Source organism: Cyprinus carpio, chromosome B3 (assembly GCF_018340385.1).
Source record: "Cyprinus carpio isolate SPL01 chromosome B3, ASM1834038v1, whole genome shotgun sequence".
NCBI lineage: Eukaryota > Metazoa > Chordata > Actinopteri > Cypriniformes > Cyprinidae > Cyprinus > Cyprinus carpio.
This window is the reverse complement of record NC_056599.1, coordinates 44,827,664-44,847,840: the sequence shown is the minus strand read 5'-3', so window position 1 is coordinate 44,847,840 and position 20,177 is coordinate 44,827,664. Positions and strand designations below refer to the sequence as shown.

At 37.3% G+C, this 20,177-nt stretch overlaps 1 protein-coding gene across 1 annotated transcript; it reads left to right on the top strand.

The window, feature by feature from the left end:
• Positions 1-3,070: 3,070 nt before the first annotated feature.
• On the top strand, positions 3,071-18,704 carry fasn2 (fatty acid synthase 2). The gene is made up of 6 exons (XM_042721055.1): positions 3,071-3,187; positions 3,281-3,434; positions 10,081-10,241; positions 11,922-12,128; positions 12,701-12,882; positions 12,985-18,704. Exons 1-6 carry the CDS (start codon positions 3,133-3,135, stop codon positions 18,511-18,513), a joined length of 6,288 nt encoding a protein of 2,095 aa, XP_042576989.1. The 5' UTR covers positions 3,071-3,132; the 3' UTR covers positions 18,514-18,704.
• The last annotated feature ends 1,473 nt before the right edge of the window (positions 18,705-20,177 follow it).

Sequence of the window (20,177 nt, the reverse complement as noted above, 5' to 3'; positions counted from 1 at the left end):
GTAGGTGGCAGCGAGTCACTGTTAATAAGTGAGTCATTGCGATTGAACCGAATCATCATTTAAACGGTTGATTCATTCAGGAACAAAACACTATCATGTTTCTCAGAGACGCAAAACAGTGGCTGTGTTTGGAATGATTTTTGTTTTTAGAAATAGAGCGCAAAAACTGAATATGTTGTCTAAAACGTTAAAACCCTTGATATTAACTTCTTGTTTATTGAACTATTGTATAAAATCAATGTCACATTTGCAATTATGCAGACTTCTGGAGAAAAAAACGTCACTCTTAGTGTGATAGTAACTATATTAAATGATATATAAATTATATAGATCTAAAATTAATAGATTTATAATAGATTTAAATTAATAGTAGCCACTGCAAATCATCCTAGGGGTGGCCACAGGGGTGGCCAGAGTTTATACAGGGGTGGCCGTGGCCACCCCTTGGGGGCGCCCCTGTCTTTTTATGTGTGTGAAAAGGGGTGGAGGTTGTTTATATAGGTGTGGGAATGTAAAATTAGATATTTTATGCATTTAAATATGGTTTGATTTCATTTTCATACTTACAAATGAACAAAAAATCAGCAAACATTTTTCTAGTGCAAGTGCACTGTGCTCACATTTACTTGTGCATTAAATTGCAAATAAAAAAAAATACATATCAGCTTGCACCTTATATTTTGATTTTGAATTGTAGAATATTTTTGTAGGCCTATACGCATTCGAGATGTTCTTAAATGTGATATAAATACATGCATGCTCAGCCCCTGCTCCAGGGCCCCAAAACCCTCTCAGTCCCCAGAGGGTTAAGATTTGAAAATCATCTACTATGTCCCAGGCCTTAGTTTAGAAACATTTCTAAGGTGGAAAAAGACTGTTATGCAAAGATTGTATGATGAAATATGATCTTCCGAGTTGTTTGATGCAATAACTACCTCTTTTGTCAGAATTGAGAAGGAAAATACTGACCTTTCAGTTTTGCTAACTTGGCAAATTGAGAATGTCACATCTGGGGAAAAATAAAACTGATTGGAATTTATTAATAAACTGTTTCATGAGCTAACAGGAAGTCACGTGGAAAAGAATTGAAGTTTTAGTTTTAAATTTGGGGTGGTAAATGTGTGGTGTAAGGATTTTTGTAAGGATTTTAGTTAAGATGAGTGTTTAGGTGAGTAAATATTTAAGTCATTTTTTTTAATATATTTTTTTTTTCGTTTTCTGAGCCAAAATTAGAAAAATAAATGATAGACATCTTCAGCTGATCAATATATATTATACATATTCTTAAAACAATAAATATAAAAACGTATTAATATTTAACATACAGTGAAATCTATATATATTTTTTAAGTGTTTATTTACCTCAGGTACATTTCAAATTAGAATTGATTATTTTATTAGATTGTCTCTATATTACACTGGATTTTTTTGGCTAAAAATGAAGTATAAATAACTGTGTGTCTCAGTTACCTATTTCAGACCATTACTGTGTGTTCTTTAGTGTTGAAGGAAATCTATCACAAGTTAGAGGGGAATCTTTATTTTTGGAGGGAATGTATTTTTTTTTATAGGGTTATTAATGACTCAGAAGTGAATTTCAAAGGCTTTTGTGATTTTTAATGTTATGATGTTGTATTGTTTTTTGACAGCAAAATATCATCAATAAGAACTAGTATTGTGGCTAATGTAAATATAGTTGATAAATCCAAAGAAAGAGATGTAACTATGGGACAATTTACTTGTGTAACATTAACAGAACTTCAGAAGGTTGTCAACGAAGGTAATTCTACTACTTCATGCATTGACCCTGTACCTACAGCTTTTTTTAAACGGGTGTTTGATTGTGTCTCAATTCAAGTTTTATATATTAGAAATACATCCTTGCAGATTGGGAAGGTAATTCTACTACTTATAATTGCAGTTTTGAATAATGTATTAGTGGTAGAATATTTTTTAAAGTGGTGTAATGTGTAATTTTATGTCGATATCAAATCTCCCGTTTATTAGTAAAATACTTGAAACGGTGGTTGCAACACAAATAAAATCTTTTCTAGAAGAAAATCAAATTATGAAAATATGGTTTCAGTCTAGCTGTAGAAAGTTCCACAGTACCAAAACTGCTCTTATAAAAATGATGAGTGATCTTAGAGTTAATTCTGGTGAAAACAAAGTTTCAATTCTCGTTCTTTTAGATTTGAGTGCAGCATTTGACAGTTGAAATTGACATTTTAATAAATCATTTGGAAAAATTGGTAGGTCTTTTCTGATAATGTGAAAACAAAGTTTCAATTCTCGTTCTTTTAGATTTGTGGCCCTTTATTATTTTCATTATATATGTTGCCACTTGGTGACATCATCAGAAAAAACAATGTAAGTTTTCACAGTTATGCTGATGATACACAGCTATACATTTCTGTTGAGCCAAATGACACTGTAGCTATTAACTGTCACTTGACTACTGCAATGCACTTTTTACCGGTCTTTCACAAAAATCAATTAATAGACTTCAGCTAATCCAAAATTCGGCATCTCTGTTATTGAATTTTTATATTAAATGAGCTTATTTCCTATAAAATGTAGAATAGATTATAAAGTCCTTCTTATTACATATAAAGCCCATAATGGGCAAGGACCTAATTACATTAACAGTTCTCTTGTTAATTATACGCCATCAAGAACTTTAAGATCATCTAATACAGGTTGATTGGAGGTATCCAGTTCTAGAAGGAAAAAAAAGTAATTTTTGATGATTCATTAATTATTTTTGTTAAATATGGATATTGAATTAATTTCAGTTATTTGTTAGGGTGGTTAGTTCAGTATTTTTAAAAGTAAGCTAAAAACATTTTTTTTTTATTTTGGCTTTTAGTTAGTTTATTTTGCAAATGTATGTTTGTTTTCTATTGAATGTGTTAAATGGGCGTCTTTTATACTTATGCTTGATGTATTTGTTTTATTGGTTGTAATGTTGTTGCTTATTTAACTGTGTATTCTTGATTATGTAAAGCACTTTGAGTCTCATTTTCTGCTGGAAGGGTGCTCTGTGTATGTGAAGCACTTTGAGTCTCATTTTCTGCTTGCTGTCTATAGATTATAAACTCAAAAGAATTTACACACGGCACATGAACCGTGATGGATAATGATGATGAAATCGCTGTTGTTGGCATTGGATGCCATTTTCCTGGAGGTAATTGTTATGAATTTACAGTCTTTCATTATTTGTTTATGCTATGATTTTGGCCTGAATTGTATTTACATTGTATGTTCTCATCTATTTTAGGTGAGGGACTTGAAAACTTCTGGAGAGTCCTCCTTCATGGAGAGAACTGTGCAGTTCAGATACCAAATGATAGGTTTAATCTCTCTCAATGGTATGATCCAGATGAGAGTAAAGCAGGAAAGATGCACACAGCAAAGGCAGCCCTTATTGATGGGTAAGACTTCAATTCATTTGCCCTCTTTAAAAGATCTTGTGATGTTCACTTATGTTTCTCAAGTTCAAAAATTGTCAAAATTTAATAATACATGAACCTTTATCAATCAGTCTCTGAAAGACTCTGAAATTGACTAAAAAGTGTATAGTGTATATTTCACTTGTTTTTGTGGTGAGGTGGTACAGCGGCGACAGCAGCAGTTAGTAAACAAAGTTTCAGTGGGAGGCAGCGTCTCTCTTGCCTCCCTCGAGCCCAATGAGTTTTAATAAACCCCCTAAAACAGGATTCCTCAAATCCACCCCTGCAGAGTTGAGATAATTTTTTTAGTAACTCTGAAGACTTTGATTAGCTTGCTCAAGTGTCTTTGATTAGAATTAGAGCTGAACTCTGCAGGGCAGTGGCCTTCCAAGGTCGGAGTTGAGGAACCAGGCTCTAAAGCGTAGGATGTAGATATTGCCTTGTCTTGTCAAGATCAAACCTGAAATGAAAACTTGATTAGATTTTTAGTGAGCAATCATCTCGGTGAAATTAAAGGTACATCTCTTTGTGAGCAATATGCACCTGCAGTCAGGGCCAGAATGGGATTTTAATGCCCAAAACCAGCCACTGAAAAAATTAAATCATAAAATGAATAAATGGAGCCAAATCATGAAAAAAACTGCAAACACTGTCCATTTTATTATCAGTGTCAGGTAAGTGTAAGATGCGTATCTAAATATTTCTTCTCACTTATGCAAGTTTATTATAAACAGCAACTTTTTAAAATGTGAAATTTACTTAAATACTTTTAAAATGAAAATTAAATATATAAATACATAATTAATTGAAAGGCATATACGCCATACATAATACAGGCAAACGTCCTTCTGTAACGTCCACATCTAGAAAACACGCACTGCCACAGAGGTGTTATTCCTGTCTGAATCGTACATTAAATCACAGAAGTTGGATGATCAGAATTGTAACTCATTGTTATTTAGAAAACTAGTCCTGTCTGACTAGTGATATAGTATGTCATAAGTCAATTTCAAATGAGTGTTAACTTATCATTTGCAGTTCAAAATTTGTATACATCAGTATTTCTTATGTTTTTTCAATATATTTTAATTAGCCTAATTATCAAATTAATTATATAAAACTCTGTTGTCAGTGACCAACAAATGGCTCTATATCTTTATTTTGTTATTCAAATTAATTTTTTTTTAGTTTTTTTTTATCATTTGAATAATAACGTAGGCAAAAGCATCAAAGTTTGAATAGGCTAAAATGCACACATCAATGAATGGGTTAAATTGTCAAGATCAGATGTCTTTAGCCCCGCTCCTAGGCATCCCCTTTTCCCAAAAGTTTATTTCCAACCTGGTTTAATACACACTCACACTCACACCAAGAGACTGAGGGGTGAGGAGGAGGAGGAGAGGGAGAGACTTAAAGGGCAAATGTTATGGTTTTTTTTTTTGGTTTTTATACTCCTTTTGGTTCCTCTTTTGTCTGACCCAAAAAATGAAAAGGTTTTTTTGTTTGGTTTTTATACTCCTTTTGGTATAAAAAATGTCATTTTTGGGGCGTGTCTAAAAAAGAGCTGTTTTCTATGCATTGTTTTTTAGAAGAGGGCGTAGCTTATATATATATATATATATATATATATATATATATATATATACAGTGGGTACGGAAAGTATTCAGACCCCCTTAAATTTTTCACTCTTTGTTATATTGCAGCCATTATCTAAAATAATCTAAGTTATTTTTTTTCCTCATTAATGTACACACAGAACCCCATATTGACAGAAAAACACAGAATTGTTGACATTTTTGCTGATTTTATTAAAAGAGTAAAACTGAAATATCACATGGTCCTAAGTATTCAGACCGTTTGCTGTGACACTCAGGGGCTGTCCATTTCTTCTGATCATCCTTGAGATGGTTCTACACCTTCATTTGAGTCCAGCTGTGTTTGATTATACTGATTGGACTTGATTAGGGAAAGCCACACACCTGTCTATATGAGACCTTACAGCTCACAGTGCATGTCAGAGCAAATGAGAATCATGAGGTCAAAGGAACTGCCTGAAGAGCTCAGAGACAGAATTGTGGCAAGGCACAGATCTGGCCAAGGTTACAAAAAACATTTCTGCTGCACTTAAGGTTCCTAAGAGCACAGTGGCCTCATAATCCTTAAATGGAAGACGTTTGGGACGACCAGAACCCTTCCTAGAGCTGGCCGTCCGGCCAAACTGAGCTATCGGGGGAGAAGAGCCTTGGTGAGAGAGGTAAAGGAGAACCCAAAGATCACTGTGGCTGAGCTCCAGAGATGCAGTCGGGAGATGGGAGAAAGTTGTAGAAAGTCAACCATCACTGCAGCCCTCCACCAGTCGGGGCTTTATGGCAGAGTGGCTTGACAGAAGCCTCTCATCAGTGCAAGACACAAGAAAGCCCGCATGGAGTTTGCTAAAAATCAGCTGCAGGGACAGGACGACTGCTGAATGCGGCCAAGTACAGGGATATCCTGGATGAAAACCTTCTCCAGAGTGCTCAGGACCTCAGACTGGGCAGAAGGTTCACCTTCCAGCAAGATAATGACCCAAAGCACAAAGCTAAAAAATAACCAAGGACTGGCTTCACAACAACTCCGAGACTGTTCTTGAATGGCCCAGCCAGAGCCCTGACTTAAACCCAATTGATCATCTCTGGAGAGACCTGAAAATGGCTGTCTACCAACGTTTACCATCCAACCTGACAGAACTGGAGAGGATCTGCAAGGAGGAAATGGCAGAGGATCCCCAAATCCAGGTGTGAAAATCTTGTTGCATCTTTCCCAAAAAGACTCATGGCTGTATTAGATCAAAAGGGTGCTTCTACTAAATACTGAGCAAAGGGTCTGAATACTTAGGACCATGTAATATTTCAGTTTTTCTTTTTTAATAAATCTGCAAAAATGTCAACAATTCTGTGTTTTTCTGTCAATATGGGGTGCTGTGTGTACATTAATGAGGAAAAAAAATGGACTTAAATGATTTTAGTAAATGGCTGCAATATAACAAAGAGTGAAAAATTTAAGGGGGTCTAAATACTGGGGGGGCAGTGGCTTATGGGGATGTCTACCCGCCACCCCCTGCAGCTGCCCTCACTGGGATACCGAGCCCCAATTCCTGTTCCTCCTCCGTAGCCACAACCAGTAGATTGCCTTCTTTGCCTCCTCCGCCAGCTCTTTGATGGCTCTCATCAGGCTTACCCCAGTTGTCCCACGAAGACCCTGCATCCAACTTCTACAGGATGGATGGTCCTGGTCCATCCCCTTGTCTCTGCACTCCACCGCCAGATCAGAGTACTTGAGCCGCTTGAACTTGTACGCTGCTGGTATTTCCTCTTCCCATGGCACAGTCAGCTAAATAATGAGGGCCTTCTTGGCCATCTGGCCTTCTGCTGGGCTATGGTTTGCTACCAGGCTTTGGGACAACTAATTTATTTACTTTATATCTATAAGTCTTAAATCCTTGTATGCACATCACTGCCTGTTACTGTATTTGGGTGCTTAGTTGCAAAACTTTGTAAACTTTTCAGATCGTGATTATGATGTTTTAACTGACTGAAATTATGATTACTGACTTTATATATTTGAATGTGTAGACTTGATATCATTACGTTATCGCGAATGAGGTCATTACGTTGGAGCATAAAAGAACCGATGAACCGTTTTTTTGAACCGGTTCATTGAAACGAACTGTCCAGAAGAACAGGTTCACTGAAAGGAACCGGACTTCCAATCACTACGTTTGACTAGCACCTGTCGCTGAGGCAAAGTGGAGTGCATGTCTGAAAAATCTCTTGGGCCTTGTCCACACTAATAAGTTTTCGTTTGAAAATGCATCTTTTTCTCCCCGTTTTGGCCTTCCGTCCACACTGAGATGGCATTTTTAATCGAGGAAAATTTAGCTTTTTGAAAACGCTCTCCAAAGTGGATAAATTGGAATATGCCGTTTTCGCGTTGTAGTGTGAACTGTGAAAATGGAGGCTTTTAAAAATAATGATGCAAGTTTAGTCATGTGACGATTTTATACCAATAGATATCCGTGTATATACGTTATGTGCAATGCACTTTCACACTATTGCTGCAGATGTGTTACCTTGTACACTCTTCATTTTACAGTCCTGCAAAGTTGAAAGCAAATTTACTCATGATCGTTATTTGCAGCAAAACATGAGGACAGTTGCATTTTAGATCAGACATACAATTGTGAGTGTGACCTGGACAGGTCAGTGAATGGTGAGTTATTTTCATAAAAAAATTCATCCTGTCAGAAGAACTGCATGAAAACGTATCATGCCTGTTCTGTGTGTATCATCTGCAGTGAGCTTTTTTGAGGGTTTACACATACGCAGAAAGCGAATTTAACATTTTCTGATATTTCAGTGTGGGTGAGACACTTTCAGAAAATGCTTGAAAACACTAGTGTGGATGGACAGGATTTTAAAACGAAAATGCCGTTTTCAAATGCATCCAGATTAATGTAGACGTAGCCTTGATTGATTAAATAATTGCAATTCTTGTCAAGAAAAAAGAGACAGAATCAGCAGTTGTGAGTGGGGAGGCCCACCCTAGCTCCGCTCCTACATAAACTGGAAATATTAATTGCATGTGTTAACGTGCTAATTTTGAGAGCACTAATCTAAAAAATGTTTTTATTAAAGATCAATGTTAACTCATTAAAGCGAAACTTCTTTCACTAAGAATTTTCAATATCTTTTGTACATGTATGAAAGAAATATAGTCAAAGGCTTGTAGTAAGTGAAGACGGTAATGCTGTTTTTGGAGTTGTTTAGTCATCCTCTGGTGGGATCAGGTTTGGTTCTAGGATTTCATTCTTAGGGGCGTTTAGCACTCAGTGAGAATGTGTAGCAAGAGACCATTGCCTAAGTGGTGCCTCTTTGTAAATTGGCTCCAACTTATTTCTATATAGTAAGTCAAAATTAGCCTAGTCTGTATTGTGAAAAAGTGTTATACAAATAAATGTGAATTACAGTACTTAAATTGGTAACTGTCATGTGTAGGTTGAGAAGCTATATTTATTCGCAGCAGTGGAAAAACATCTAATGAACACTTCCAAGGTAGAACTAGTAAACAGACTGTGTGATGTTTGGCTATTTCATTGCACACTCCATCACTAAATGATATACGCCAGGGGTCACCAAGCTTTTTTAGCCCAAGATCCCTGACCTCGGTCTTTATGAAAGACAAGATCTACCTATTGAAAAACTGATAGAAAAAGACAACCCAGATTGTACTTCCAATCTGAGGCCTTTTATTTAGTACTTTAATTAGTGATGCACTATAGAAAAAGACAGTAACAAGTTGATTAGTTTTGTTTTGTTTTTGTTTTTTAATTTTTTATTAAGAACCCCTTTGTTTTGTTTTTGTTTTCAAAATTTTTTTATTATTTTCAAGCTAAAATATTTATTGTTTATCTACTCTATAACACGCTAACTGGCCTTAAAAATATGTGTGTGCTTGATATTAAGGTAAATTGCCTTAAAATTAATCCAAACCAAGATGCTACACCATGCTACGTTGCATTAGCAGTCATATCAAGGTAACTGGCCTTAAAAATATCTGTGGCCATGAAATTAAAGGCAAGCACTGCATTTTATTCAAAATTCAAACCAAATTATACTACATAAAACATGCTTGCACGAAACAACAACAGCAGTTGTTCTGAATGAGATGTCTGACTTTATTCTGGCAGATGGTGTTGCTTATGTAAAAGAAGGGGTTGAGTGTTTGATTGTTTAGCACTGTGAAAATTGAATTTGTGAGAGGGTGGTGCTTATGTAACAGCAGCGATACAGTGTTTCCTTGGTTACCACTGTAAACAAATATAACCCTTCAACCCCAATTCTATATTTATATTTTCTCCTATATTTCGAGCATCGTGAACAGTGAGCTTGTTCTCTGCCTACTACAGTATTTTCTCCTCTTTGTGTCCATCTTCAGCGTCTCTGGCCTCTGTTAAAGTCCTGTTTACAGACTCAGGCATGATGTGCAGTATATTTTATCACTGTCCCAGTAGCTCCCGAAAATAATAGAAAAATAAATACGAAAAATACTGTACAAAGGCTGAAGAAATGTATTTTTTGTATTTATTTTTTCTGTTGTTTTCTGGAGCTACTGGGACAGTGGTAAAGATTTACCAGTTAATCGTGATCGACAGGTTGGCGACCACTGATATATACGTTTTGTTTGAAGCAGTTGGTAGAAGGCAAAAAAAAAAATATCCTCAAGCACAGCTGTTTTCTTTGTTTTGTTTTCAGAGTTATGCCGATGGAATAAATAGTAATTTAAGAGATCATTCAGTCAAAAAAGATTGTTGTTCTTAACTAATGTTGTTCCAAACCTTTCATGCTATTTTGCTATATTTATTTTTTTTCCACACAGTGAAAGTCAATGAGGTTCAAGGACGTTTGGAGCCCACTGACTTTCAAAGTATCATCTGTCATGTTTTTCTGAAGAAAATAAATCATACAAGTTTGCAATAACATCACGTGAAGGATGAGTGATGATGGAATTGTCCTTCTTGGTTGAAATATGCCTGTGGTATCTAAACTCCAAAAAACAATAACCCCATTATTTATCTTTTATTCTGTGTAGCTTGAATGAGTTTGACCACAAGTTCTTCGGCATCACTAAAGCTGAAACAATCACCATGGACCCTCAGCACAAACTTCTCTTGCAGTGCACCTACAGGGCCCTAGAGGATGCTGGGATACCAATGGAAAAGGCCAGTGGAACGCAAACTGGAGTATTTTTGGGTAATATACAAGTTAAATAAAAAACAGTGAATTCTGGTGTCTTTTGAATCCCATTTAAAAAGTATATGCACTTACTGTATGGGAAGTACCTTCAAAGCAACCTCTGGTTAAGATGCCTTGCTAAATAGCACATCGATTTTCTCTGTAATTCCCCAGTTCACAAAAGGGATCGAATTTGTCCTGACCTCAATATATGTGCTTGTGCTTTAATTCCTTTGTGTCACAGTACAATTAGCACATGAGGGGGCTACAGCTAAGGGCTCGTAACTGAAATATTGCTTGTCGGAGCCGGGGCGTCATGCATTCATTATTTGTTAGGGTGCACAAGTGTGAGTGAGTGAGTGAGTGAGTGTGTGTGTGTGTGTGTGTGTGGGGGGGGGGGGTCGTCATGTGACACATAGCAGCCACAACAACACTTATGTTTTATTTATTTTTTCCTTTCTTATTAGAAACATTCTCAAATGCATTAACTATATCATTAAATATCTCGATTCTCACCATCATAGTTTATGTTAGATAATGTGATTGTATCAAATATAGAAAATATGAATCTGCTATTTTTTGTCTTTTGGAAGCTGCATTCAAAATCCACTTGACTCAAAAATCTGAAAGGGGCATGTACCCCCTCACTTTCAATCAGCGCCGGTGCTGTGGTGGGGCATTCGAGGGCCGTGCCCCCACTAGCGGTCATTGATGCCCCTCCTACAGGCCATGGCGTGGCCCAAAAAAAAAAAAATCCCTTTTAGTTATTATTTTAATATTAAATGTTAAAACTAACTTAAATTAAATAAAATAAAAAGAATGGGGAAAATGCATAATTTTGGTTGTTCATGGCACGTTACTAGGCTTCGTCATGGTGAATGCTTATTGGTCGCCGAGTAAACTTGTTAGCTACATTTGATTTGCAGCACCAGCGCGTGCGCAAAATCCATTTCAAGTTGAAGAACAGTTTGTCCGTCTATATTATAGACAGTTGTTTTTTAAAAATTTCAAAAAAAAAAAAAAAATTGGATTTACGAAAATGGTTTAGACCTCCGCTGCCTCGTCAATCAGCAGACTTAGATACTCCGGCCCACACGACCACCAGTACCTAGGTGTATGTTATGTGTTTTGTGGGTTCTTCTGCGAATGCTAGCTCCGGACAACCGCCAAAAGATTTAACCAGCAGACATTTGTGTGTTGATGTCCAACTCGTTTTCTGAAGAAAATCTATATAGATAAATCATTGGAGCTAACATTCTAGGGTAGAATGTCATCCTATATAGATCATTGGAGCTGATTGACTCTTGCCGTATCCGGTCGGCAAAACAGCAAATTTCAGCGCTGTCTTCTGTTCCTCTTTTAGATAAAAAACCCAAGTCTAAATAGTTCATTGTCATTCTATATAGATCTTTCAGATTTAGGTCTGGATTTCCATGCTACTATGATGTTGTCAATGCGTCAAAAAAAATATTTATCAAACGACAGTGCCCCCCCGCCGATGATCCAATGCCCCTCCAGTAGATCTGCTCTGACGCCGACTCTGATTTTTATGGGGCGGGTGTGCCCTCACGCCGATGATCCAATGCCCCTCCAGTAGAAACCTCAGGTTGCACTGCAGTAGGTATACAGTAAATGGCTATGGATAAAAGCATATCGCCAGCTAACATGTCTAATATGTTTTTTGTTTGCTTGTTTCAGGCCTAATGAACAGAGACTTTGAGCTAAGAAATGTGAGGCTCAATCCAGTAAACACAGACCACACCAGTACCACTGGTGCCGCTATGAGCATAGCTGCCAACCGCATCTCTTACATATTCAACTTCACTGGCCCCTCACTGTCCATTGACTGTGCCTGCTCATCATCCCTCGTCGCCCTTCACTTAGCTTGTCAAGCCATAAAACAAGGTAGTCTTCAAAAATATGTATGTTAACCCTGTGGAACAACTTAATTGCATATTTTATGAGGATTTTCGATATTTTATATATTATCATATGTGTACTATCATATATGTACTAATATAGTGCTGTACAAAAGACATTAGATGTTTGATGTTTTATGATTTTTTTTTTTTTACTTTAGTGTACCATTAGAAATATCAATTTTAGATTTTGCAGTTAGTGTAATTGATTTTTTTTTTTTTAGCAGATGGTATTTTTGAAAAGTAGTCCTACAGCAGATGGTAAAACTAAAGCCTAAATGAATAGCATAACTGTGGCTCAGCGTACAAAGAAGGAAAAATAAACCTCCAAACTATCTTATAATTGTGTGCAAAAAAAATAAAAAATGTCTGTGAAAAATCATCTTTCAATACACATATTTGTCTCCATCAATTTATTTATGTGCTTAAGTAAAAATGGTGATGAAGCAAGACAAGCTATAACTCCTTGTTCCTAAATTTTATTAGCCATAAGGCTTTCCCCCCTCCCCTCCCCTCCCCTCCCCTAAGTTGTGTGGTTATGTGTGTTCCACTCAACAGGAGACTGTGATATGGCCTTGTGTGGCGGTGTGACCTGTATTTTGGAGCCGACCATTTTTGTGGCTCTCTCCAAGGCAAGAATGATCTCCTCCGATGGAACGAGTAAACCATTCTTTAGCAAAGCAGACGGATATGGCAGAGGTGAAGGATGTGGTGTCGTTCTATTAAAGCCTCTGAAAAAAGTAATAAAAAGATTGCCACATATATACACAGCACTAGGACAGCAATGTACCTTATGATAAACTATTGCAATAAACACCCTTGTATTGTCTGTATTTTGACAGGCTCTCGAAAACCATGATCATATTTGGGGTATCATCAGCAAAACTGCAGTAAATCAAGATGGCCACAGTGTTAGTCCAATCACCAAACCATCCATGGTACAGCAGAAGGAGCTGCTTAGAAAAATCTACTCAACAGAGACTGACCTGACTAGTGTGCAGTATATCGAGGCACATGGAACTGGGACTCCAGTTGGAGATCCAATAGAGGCAGGTAGTATCTCAAAAGTCGTTGCCAAACCAAGACCTCAGAAGTCAGGGCCACTTATCATTGGGTCTGTTAAAGGCAATATTGGACACACAGAATCTGCTGCAGGTGTTGCAGGGCTCATAAAGGTTCTTTTGATGATGCAGCATGAAACCATTGTGCCATCATTGTTCTACTCTGTGGAAAACTCCAGCATAGACATCAAATCTCTCAATATGAAAATCCCCACCACAGCGGAAAAATGGATCAGTGACTGCAGAGCAGGGAGGTCTGCAGGAATCAATAACTTTGGGTTTGGTGGAACAAATGCACATGCATTTGTCAGACAATATGTGCAGACAAAAAAAACAAAAGCCCAGCTGATCAGCAAATCTCATCAGTATTTTGTGGTCTCTGCAGCCTCCGAAAAGTCCATGAAAAACATACTTGAAGATACAGCAGAACAGATCAGAGCAGGGAAAATATCAGATCTCCAGTTTTTACTGTACACATCCGCATGTAGAAGAAGTCACTTGAAGCACAAATACAGAAAAGTATTTCAAACGTCATCACTGACAGATCTGCAAGAGAAACTCACTGCTGCTGTGGAGAAAAAGCTTGTACCATCAAAAACAGACTCCAAGCTAGTTTTTGTGTTTTGTGGAAATGGTGTGACATATCAGGGTATGTGCAAGCAGCTCCTAAAACAAGAGCTAGTTTTCAGAGAGGAAATCGTGAAGATTGAAACTCTGTTACAAAGCTATAGAAGTCTGAATCTGATAGAGATGCTGGAAAGTGAATCTGAGAAAAGTACAGAGCCATCTGATCCAAATATTGTCCAGCCTCTGCTGTTTGCTATTCAGGTTGCTGTTGTCAAACTTCTGAAACATTGGGGCATTAGTCCTGATGCTGTTTTGGGGCACTCTATTGGAGAAGTTGCTGCAGCTCATTGTTCTGGTTTGTTATCAATTGAAGATGCAGTGAAAGTTATCCACTATCGCAGTTCTTTGCAAAGCACTGTGACTGGAGGGAAGATGCTGGTAGTCAGTAATATGGCTGTTTCTGAAGTCTTGAAAATTCTCCCATCTTATTCGGGAAGGGTTTGCCTGGCTGCTTATAACAGCCCTCAGTCATGCACCCTCTCAGGAGATGCAGATGACATTGACAGGTTGCAACAGAATTTGAGCAACTCAGCCAGTGGAAAAGATTTGTTCCTTCACATTTTAGATGTACCTGCAGCATTCCACAGTCATAAGATGGATCCCATTTTATCAAAAGTGAAAGAGAGTATAGGCTCATTGCAGGCACATAATTTGGAGACAGAATTGTTCTCAACAGTGACAGGTGTTAGTTTGTGTTCCTCAGATTTTATTACAGGTGAATATTGGGCAAAGAATATCAGAGAGCCAGTAAAATTTGAACAAGCTGTAAAGTCTGCAGCTGAAAACAAAAGTAATGTGATATTTGTTGAAATTGGCCCAAGAAGATCTTTGCAGAGATACATTACCGAGACTCTGGGAAAAGACTTCACTTTGATTCCCTCAGTGCTGCCTGATAAAGATCATGAGACAATGCTCGCTGTTGTTTCAAAATTGTTTGAGATTGGGGTCAAAGTGGACTGGGAAATGTTCTACAAAGGTTTTGAGACTGAACCAATTCCCTACCCACGATACCAGTTTGATGGTGTGAAGATGGATGTCTTAGCTTTACCTTTGCAGTCGATCTGTCCCACTGGCAACCATCCAGTAGTGACACAAATGGGTACAGACAGTTCAATGTTCAGCTGTGATTTATCCTCTGAATCAGTGTCCTTCCTGCAGGACCACAAGCACAGTGGGGTTACCATAATTCCTGGGGCATTTTATGCAGAATTGGGTTTAGCAACTTACATGGCATATGCAAAACCTAAGGTTCCACTAAGTTCTCTGCAGCTCAGCATAACATTCCAGAGTCCATTCGTTTACACCCAGAATTCCCCAGATATTAACATACAGCTGGATCATTTAGATAATTTGGCCAATAACACATGTAACTTCAAAGTACAGTCCACTTCTGCAGTCTATGCATTTGGCACAGTAGAAGCAAAACCAGGTAGGATGCCTGAAGAACAGTTCATTTCATTAGACTGTATTTCCAAAAGATGCACATTCCACATGACTACTGAAGAACTCTACACGCATCTAAATAATATAGGATTTGAGTATGGGTCTGTCTTTAGAAATAAGGCAGATGTTTATTGTGGGGAAGAATTTGGAGAGGCTATATCTATTGTGAAGGTCCAAGAGGAATTACTGCCTCAATTACATGACTATCACCTTCACCCAGTGGTCTTGGATTATGTCATGCAACTTATTCCTGCAACTATACTGCATGACCTATCAACAAGACCCCTATATCCTGCTCAAATAGGCAGCCTGACTGTATTTGAACCATTGCAAGAGGAAATGGTTGCTTATCTGAGAGCAATACATGTGGGAGAAGATGATTTTGACATTTGTGGTTGCTTGGCCAACAAACAAGGTAGGGTGTTAGTTGAACTCAGGCATGTGAAGATCAGAATGCTAGGAAGTCGTTCCCAAGTGGTCAAGGAGTACTTTTTCCACAACGATTTCAGTATCAACTCTGAAGTTGCCACGTTTGATACACAGATTAAGGCACTGGTCTTTTCAGACCAGGTAGGAATTTCTAAAGCTTTGCAACAGTACTTGGACCCAACATCTAGATACGTTACTTCTTCAAATGGTAACATACTGTTAGAAGATGGAGTTGAACTCCTTTTGTCAAATCTGAAAATTTCAAGTGTAAAGAAATGCTTCCAGGATATTTTGTTCATGTGGGGTGATGCAGACCTAACCTCTCTCGATTCAGACAATGTTTTGGATATTATGGCAAGTTTTTGTGAGATTTTCCAAAAGCTTGTCAGATATCTCAAGACACTTAATTTCCCAGGTGATATCAGAGTAGTAACTTATAGGTTGTCTGGGAGCAAAGTGGACCACATCAACCCTGGGTTTGTTCTGTCAGGCATGATAAGAGCATGTGCAGCTGAGTTGCCAGAACTTAACTTTCAGCTGATTGACATGAGCTCTGCCACTACTGAAGATATCAAAGCTTTGGTTCAGGTCCTCAGATCATACCCCTGTAGCAAATATCCAGAGCTAGTAGTGAAGGAGGGCAAAATTCTCAAACCCGAAATCACCCACACATCTTTGCCTACCATGGCAATCTCTTCAAGAAACCTCCACATGTTGGATGAAGAAGACTTCATCTTGCAAACATCTGACCCATATATAATGACAAATGTTTCAGCGACTCAAATGGACAATTCCATTAAACTGATTCAAGGAAAAAATATTGAGCTTCTTCTCAGTAAAATCTGTGTTCATTCATCAGATTACTTTCCAGTCAGCATTTCTGACCTGAATTATGGTAAGACATTGTATTGGAACAAGCACACAAATGAAAACCATAAGCTTTTAGCTCTTGACTTCAGTGGCACTGTCACAGCTGTGGGTAAAGATGTCAGCAAATTCAAAGTTGGTGATCATGTTGTCTCTTGTTACCCTGTGGCTGGTACCTCTAAAGTAGTTCTCCCAGCAGCTGTTTGCTGCAAAGCAAAAAGGCTTTCATTCCTGAATGAAATCCCTTGTGTCTCTTACATGGTACTGGCTTGGAAGATCTTCCATGAGGCTTTACCTAAATCTAAACAGAAAAGGAAACTGGGTATTTTCTCCACTGTCCCTGACTCAGCTTTGATGACTGTTCTAATCACTATTGCAAACAGATCAGGTTGGAATGTCAGAGTGAGCACTCAGGCTGATCAGCTGTCTTGTGATTTTAGTGAGGTTGTGGGAGCTGTTTTACTACCTCCTTATAATGTAGAAACCGCTGAAATAGTTAGCAGTGTTGGAGGCATCAAAGACGTTGTTCTTGTCTGTGACAACCAGATAGAATTTCCATTCAGTACTATAACATTCCAAGGTACAAAGGAGGAAGTCCGCTTCCATGCCCTTCTCATATCCCAAATAATGCAAAAAGGGTCTCTGCAAATGCAAATGCCAAAAATCTACCATTGGCTGAAATCCATGCGTTTGGACAGAAAGTCTTTTTCTCTGGACACAACTGCTGTTCAAAGAGTGAGATCTCAAGACACTGATCTTCTGTCAGTAAAAGAATCTGAATCATACTTCAGATGCCAGATTTTACCCATTATAGTCCTGAACAGTGATGCCAAGAACCAGCTGTCTGACATTCCAGTGATACCCAAACACAGACTATTCCAGAAAAATTCAGTCTATATTGTCACTGGTGGTCTAACAGGGTTGGGCTTTGAGACTGTAAAGTTCATCGCCCGGAAAGGAGGAGGAAACATTGTCATTCTGTCTAGGAGTAATCCAAATCCTCAGATGCAACAAGAGATAAGTCAAGTCAGTCGCCTTTGGGGTTCTGTCATTAAATCTTTGCCATGTGATGTTTCTGTATCCAAGCAAGTGGACCAGACAATTGTTAATATTGGAAAACTATTTCCATCCAGTCCTATCAAAGGGGTATTTCACAGTGCGGTTGTCCTGCATGATGGGCTGATTGAACATCTTGACAGATCCCTTTTTGAGAAAGTTTTCAGGCCAAAAGTAAATGGAGTGATTAACCTTCACCGTGCTACCATACAGTGCAATCTGGATTACTTTGTGTGCTATTCTTCCATCTCTGCCTTCATTGGCAGTGCCTTACAAACTAATTATGCTGCAGCTAATACATTCATGGACACTTTCTGTCAGTATCGCAGAAACATTGGGCTTTCTGGACAGTCCATTAATTGGGGGGCTTTGAATCTTGGCCTTTTGTTGAACAAAGTCCAGATCCAAAGATTTCTGGAGGCAAAGGGAATCATGCTTTTGGAGATTCCAGAAATCCATGAAAGTCTTGAGCAGTGCCTCTTGATCAACAAACCTCAACAGGTTGTATGCAAATTCAATTTTAAAAGCAACTGGAATAACATTTTCAGTCAGAACAAATCACTAAAGATGCGCTTGTACAAAATAGGAGAGGAAGCCACAGTTAAAAATGGACTAAACATGTCTAGCCCTAAGCAACCCATGACATCATCCTCACCACGTGATTATCTGAGGTTCATGATAAGCGAAACGATTGGTGTTGAGATGGATGAGCTGAATGATGATGTTCTTCTTTTCAATTTAGGCATTGACTCAATGTTAGCCTTGACTCTGCAGAATATTATCCTCAGTGATAGAGGTGCGAATGTCCCTCTAGTGACTCTGCTGGATCCAAATAGCACACTTGCAACTCTCATTAAAATCCTGGAGGAGGAGTGTGTAGATGAATAAGAGAGTGAATATGAGAGCAATTTCACATACTTATGATTTGTAATTTGTATTTCTCTAAAATAGTCTTGCATTCTCAAAAAAGGAAATTTCTTGGAAATTCATGAAATTTTGATGTGAAATGAGGTATAGTTAGTACTATAGTACTTAATTAAACAATGCAATGTACTCTCATAATTAAGTTCATTGAGTTTTTTGTGAAATGTGCTATTATAAACCTTTTTAAACTCAATGTTGTTATTTTGTAATTTATGCCAATATAAACCTTTTTAAACTTTGTTTTAACACCATATATCATTAAAGGTGCAGAATGTAATATTGTCAGCTAGCGGTTGAAATGGGTACTGCAGTCCAAATTCAAAATATTGGAGAGAGCCGTTTCTCCCGCTCCCTCCTACTCAGACTCGACACTCACACGGGTTTGCCACATTTTGGTTACGTGATTAGCTTTGTTATGTTGATTACCTTTGTTTTTTTGTTTTTTTTTGTTTTAATATTCCTCACAGAGCATTTTGCAGTATTTAATATTGCCAGCTATTGGTTGAAATGGGTACTGCAGCTCTGCCCTGGAACCTGCCTGGAACGCACATTTCAGAGTAGAAGTACTGGCTATAGCATTACTTTTCAGAGAAACAACTATGTAAACATAACATGTTTCTTAAATATCTACAAACATATTATGTTATTTTTTGGCTTAAGAAGAGTCAAAAACTTACATACAGTATCTTTAACATAGCAAATTGAGGTTCTGCAGACAGAGACTTCACTTTATTCATTGTTTTATCATTGTTTTAATTCAGGTTTTGTTTTTGAGATTACACTAGGTTCAAATACACATTCAGCACTCTTCAATTAGTAAATTGCTTTCTGTATCTGTTTTAATTTACTTGAAACCAAAGCTGTATGAGTGGCACATACTGATATCCTGCTGATGATTAAGATTATTTTGTTTTATTATTGTTGTTGTTTTTTCTAGCTAAAGATATTATGACAAACCTGTTTTTTAAGTTGGGTCACAGGTTACAGCAAATATTAAATGAGATGCTTGAAAGTATTAAATTAATTTTAATTAAAGAATTGATCCAAATAATAGTATTAGTAAGATTTATAGTAATTTCAAAATACATTGCTTTGTATGCTGAATGATGTTTAAAGTACCGTCTAGAATAACTATTGTAAAGATATGTTAATGGATTAATCTGTGCTTGTACTTTTATGTATAGATCAAGACTTTCTGTAGTAAATACGAGTATCATGATATTTTACAAAGTAAATGTTGAATCAATAGCGTAAAATTAGATGTCAATATGATATGATCACTTATCAGTAAAACTACAATGAGAAGAATAACTGTAATTGTACATGATGTGTGGGTATACAGTATATGCAGCAATCTTGTTACCCAAGGCAAATATCTGAGAAATAAAGAAATGTTATTAAGGTTAAAACATATGATTTATTGAATTATATGATAACTGTAAATTATTTTGCTCCCTCTGATGAAAGTGGAACTGAAAATTTTAATTGCTTAAGTTATGCTTAAATTAATAATCGATGTCACTGGTATACTGGTAAAACGTTTCAAACATCAAAGGAATTGTCTCCTGTTTCATAAGATCTGTACACAAATCAGTTAAAAAGAGCTTGTGTACATTGCATAACAATAA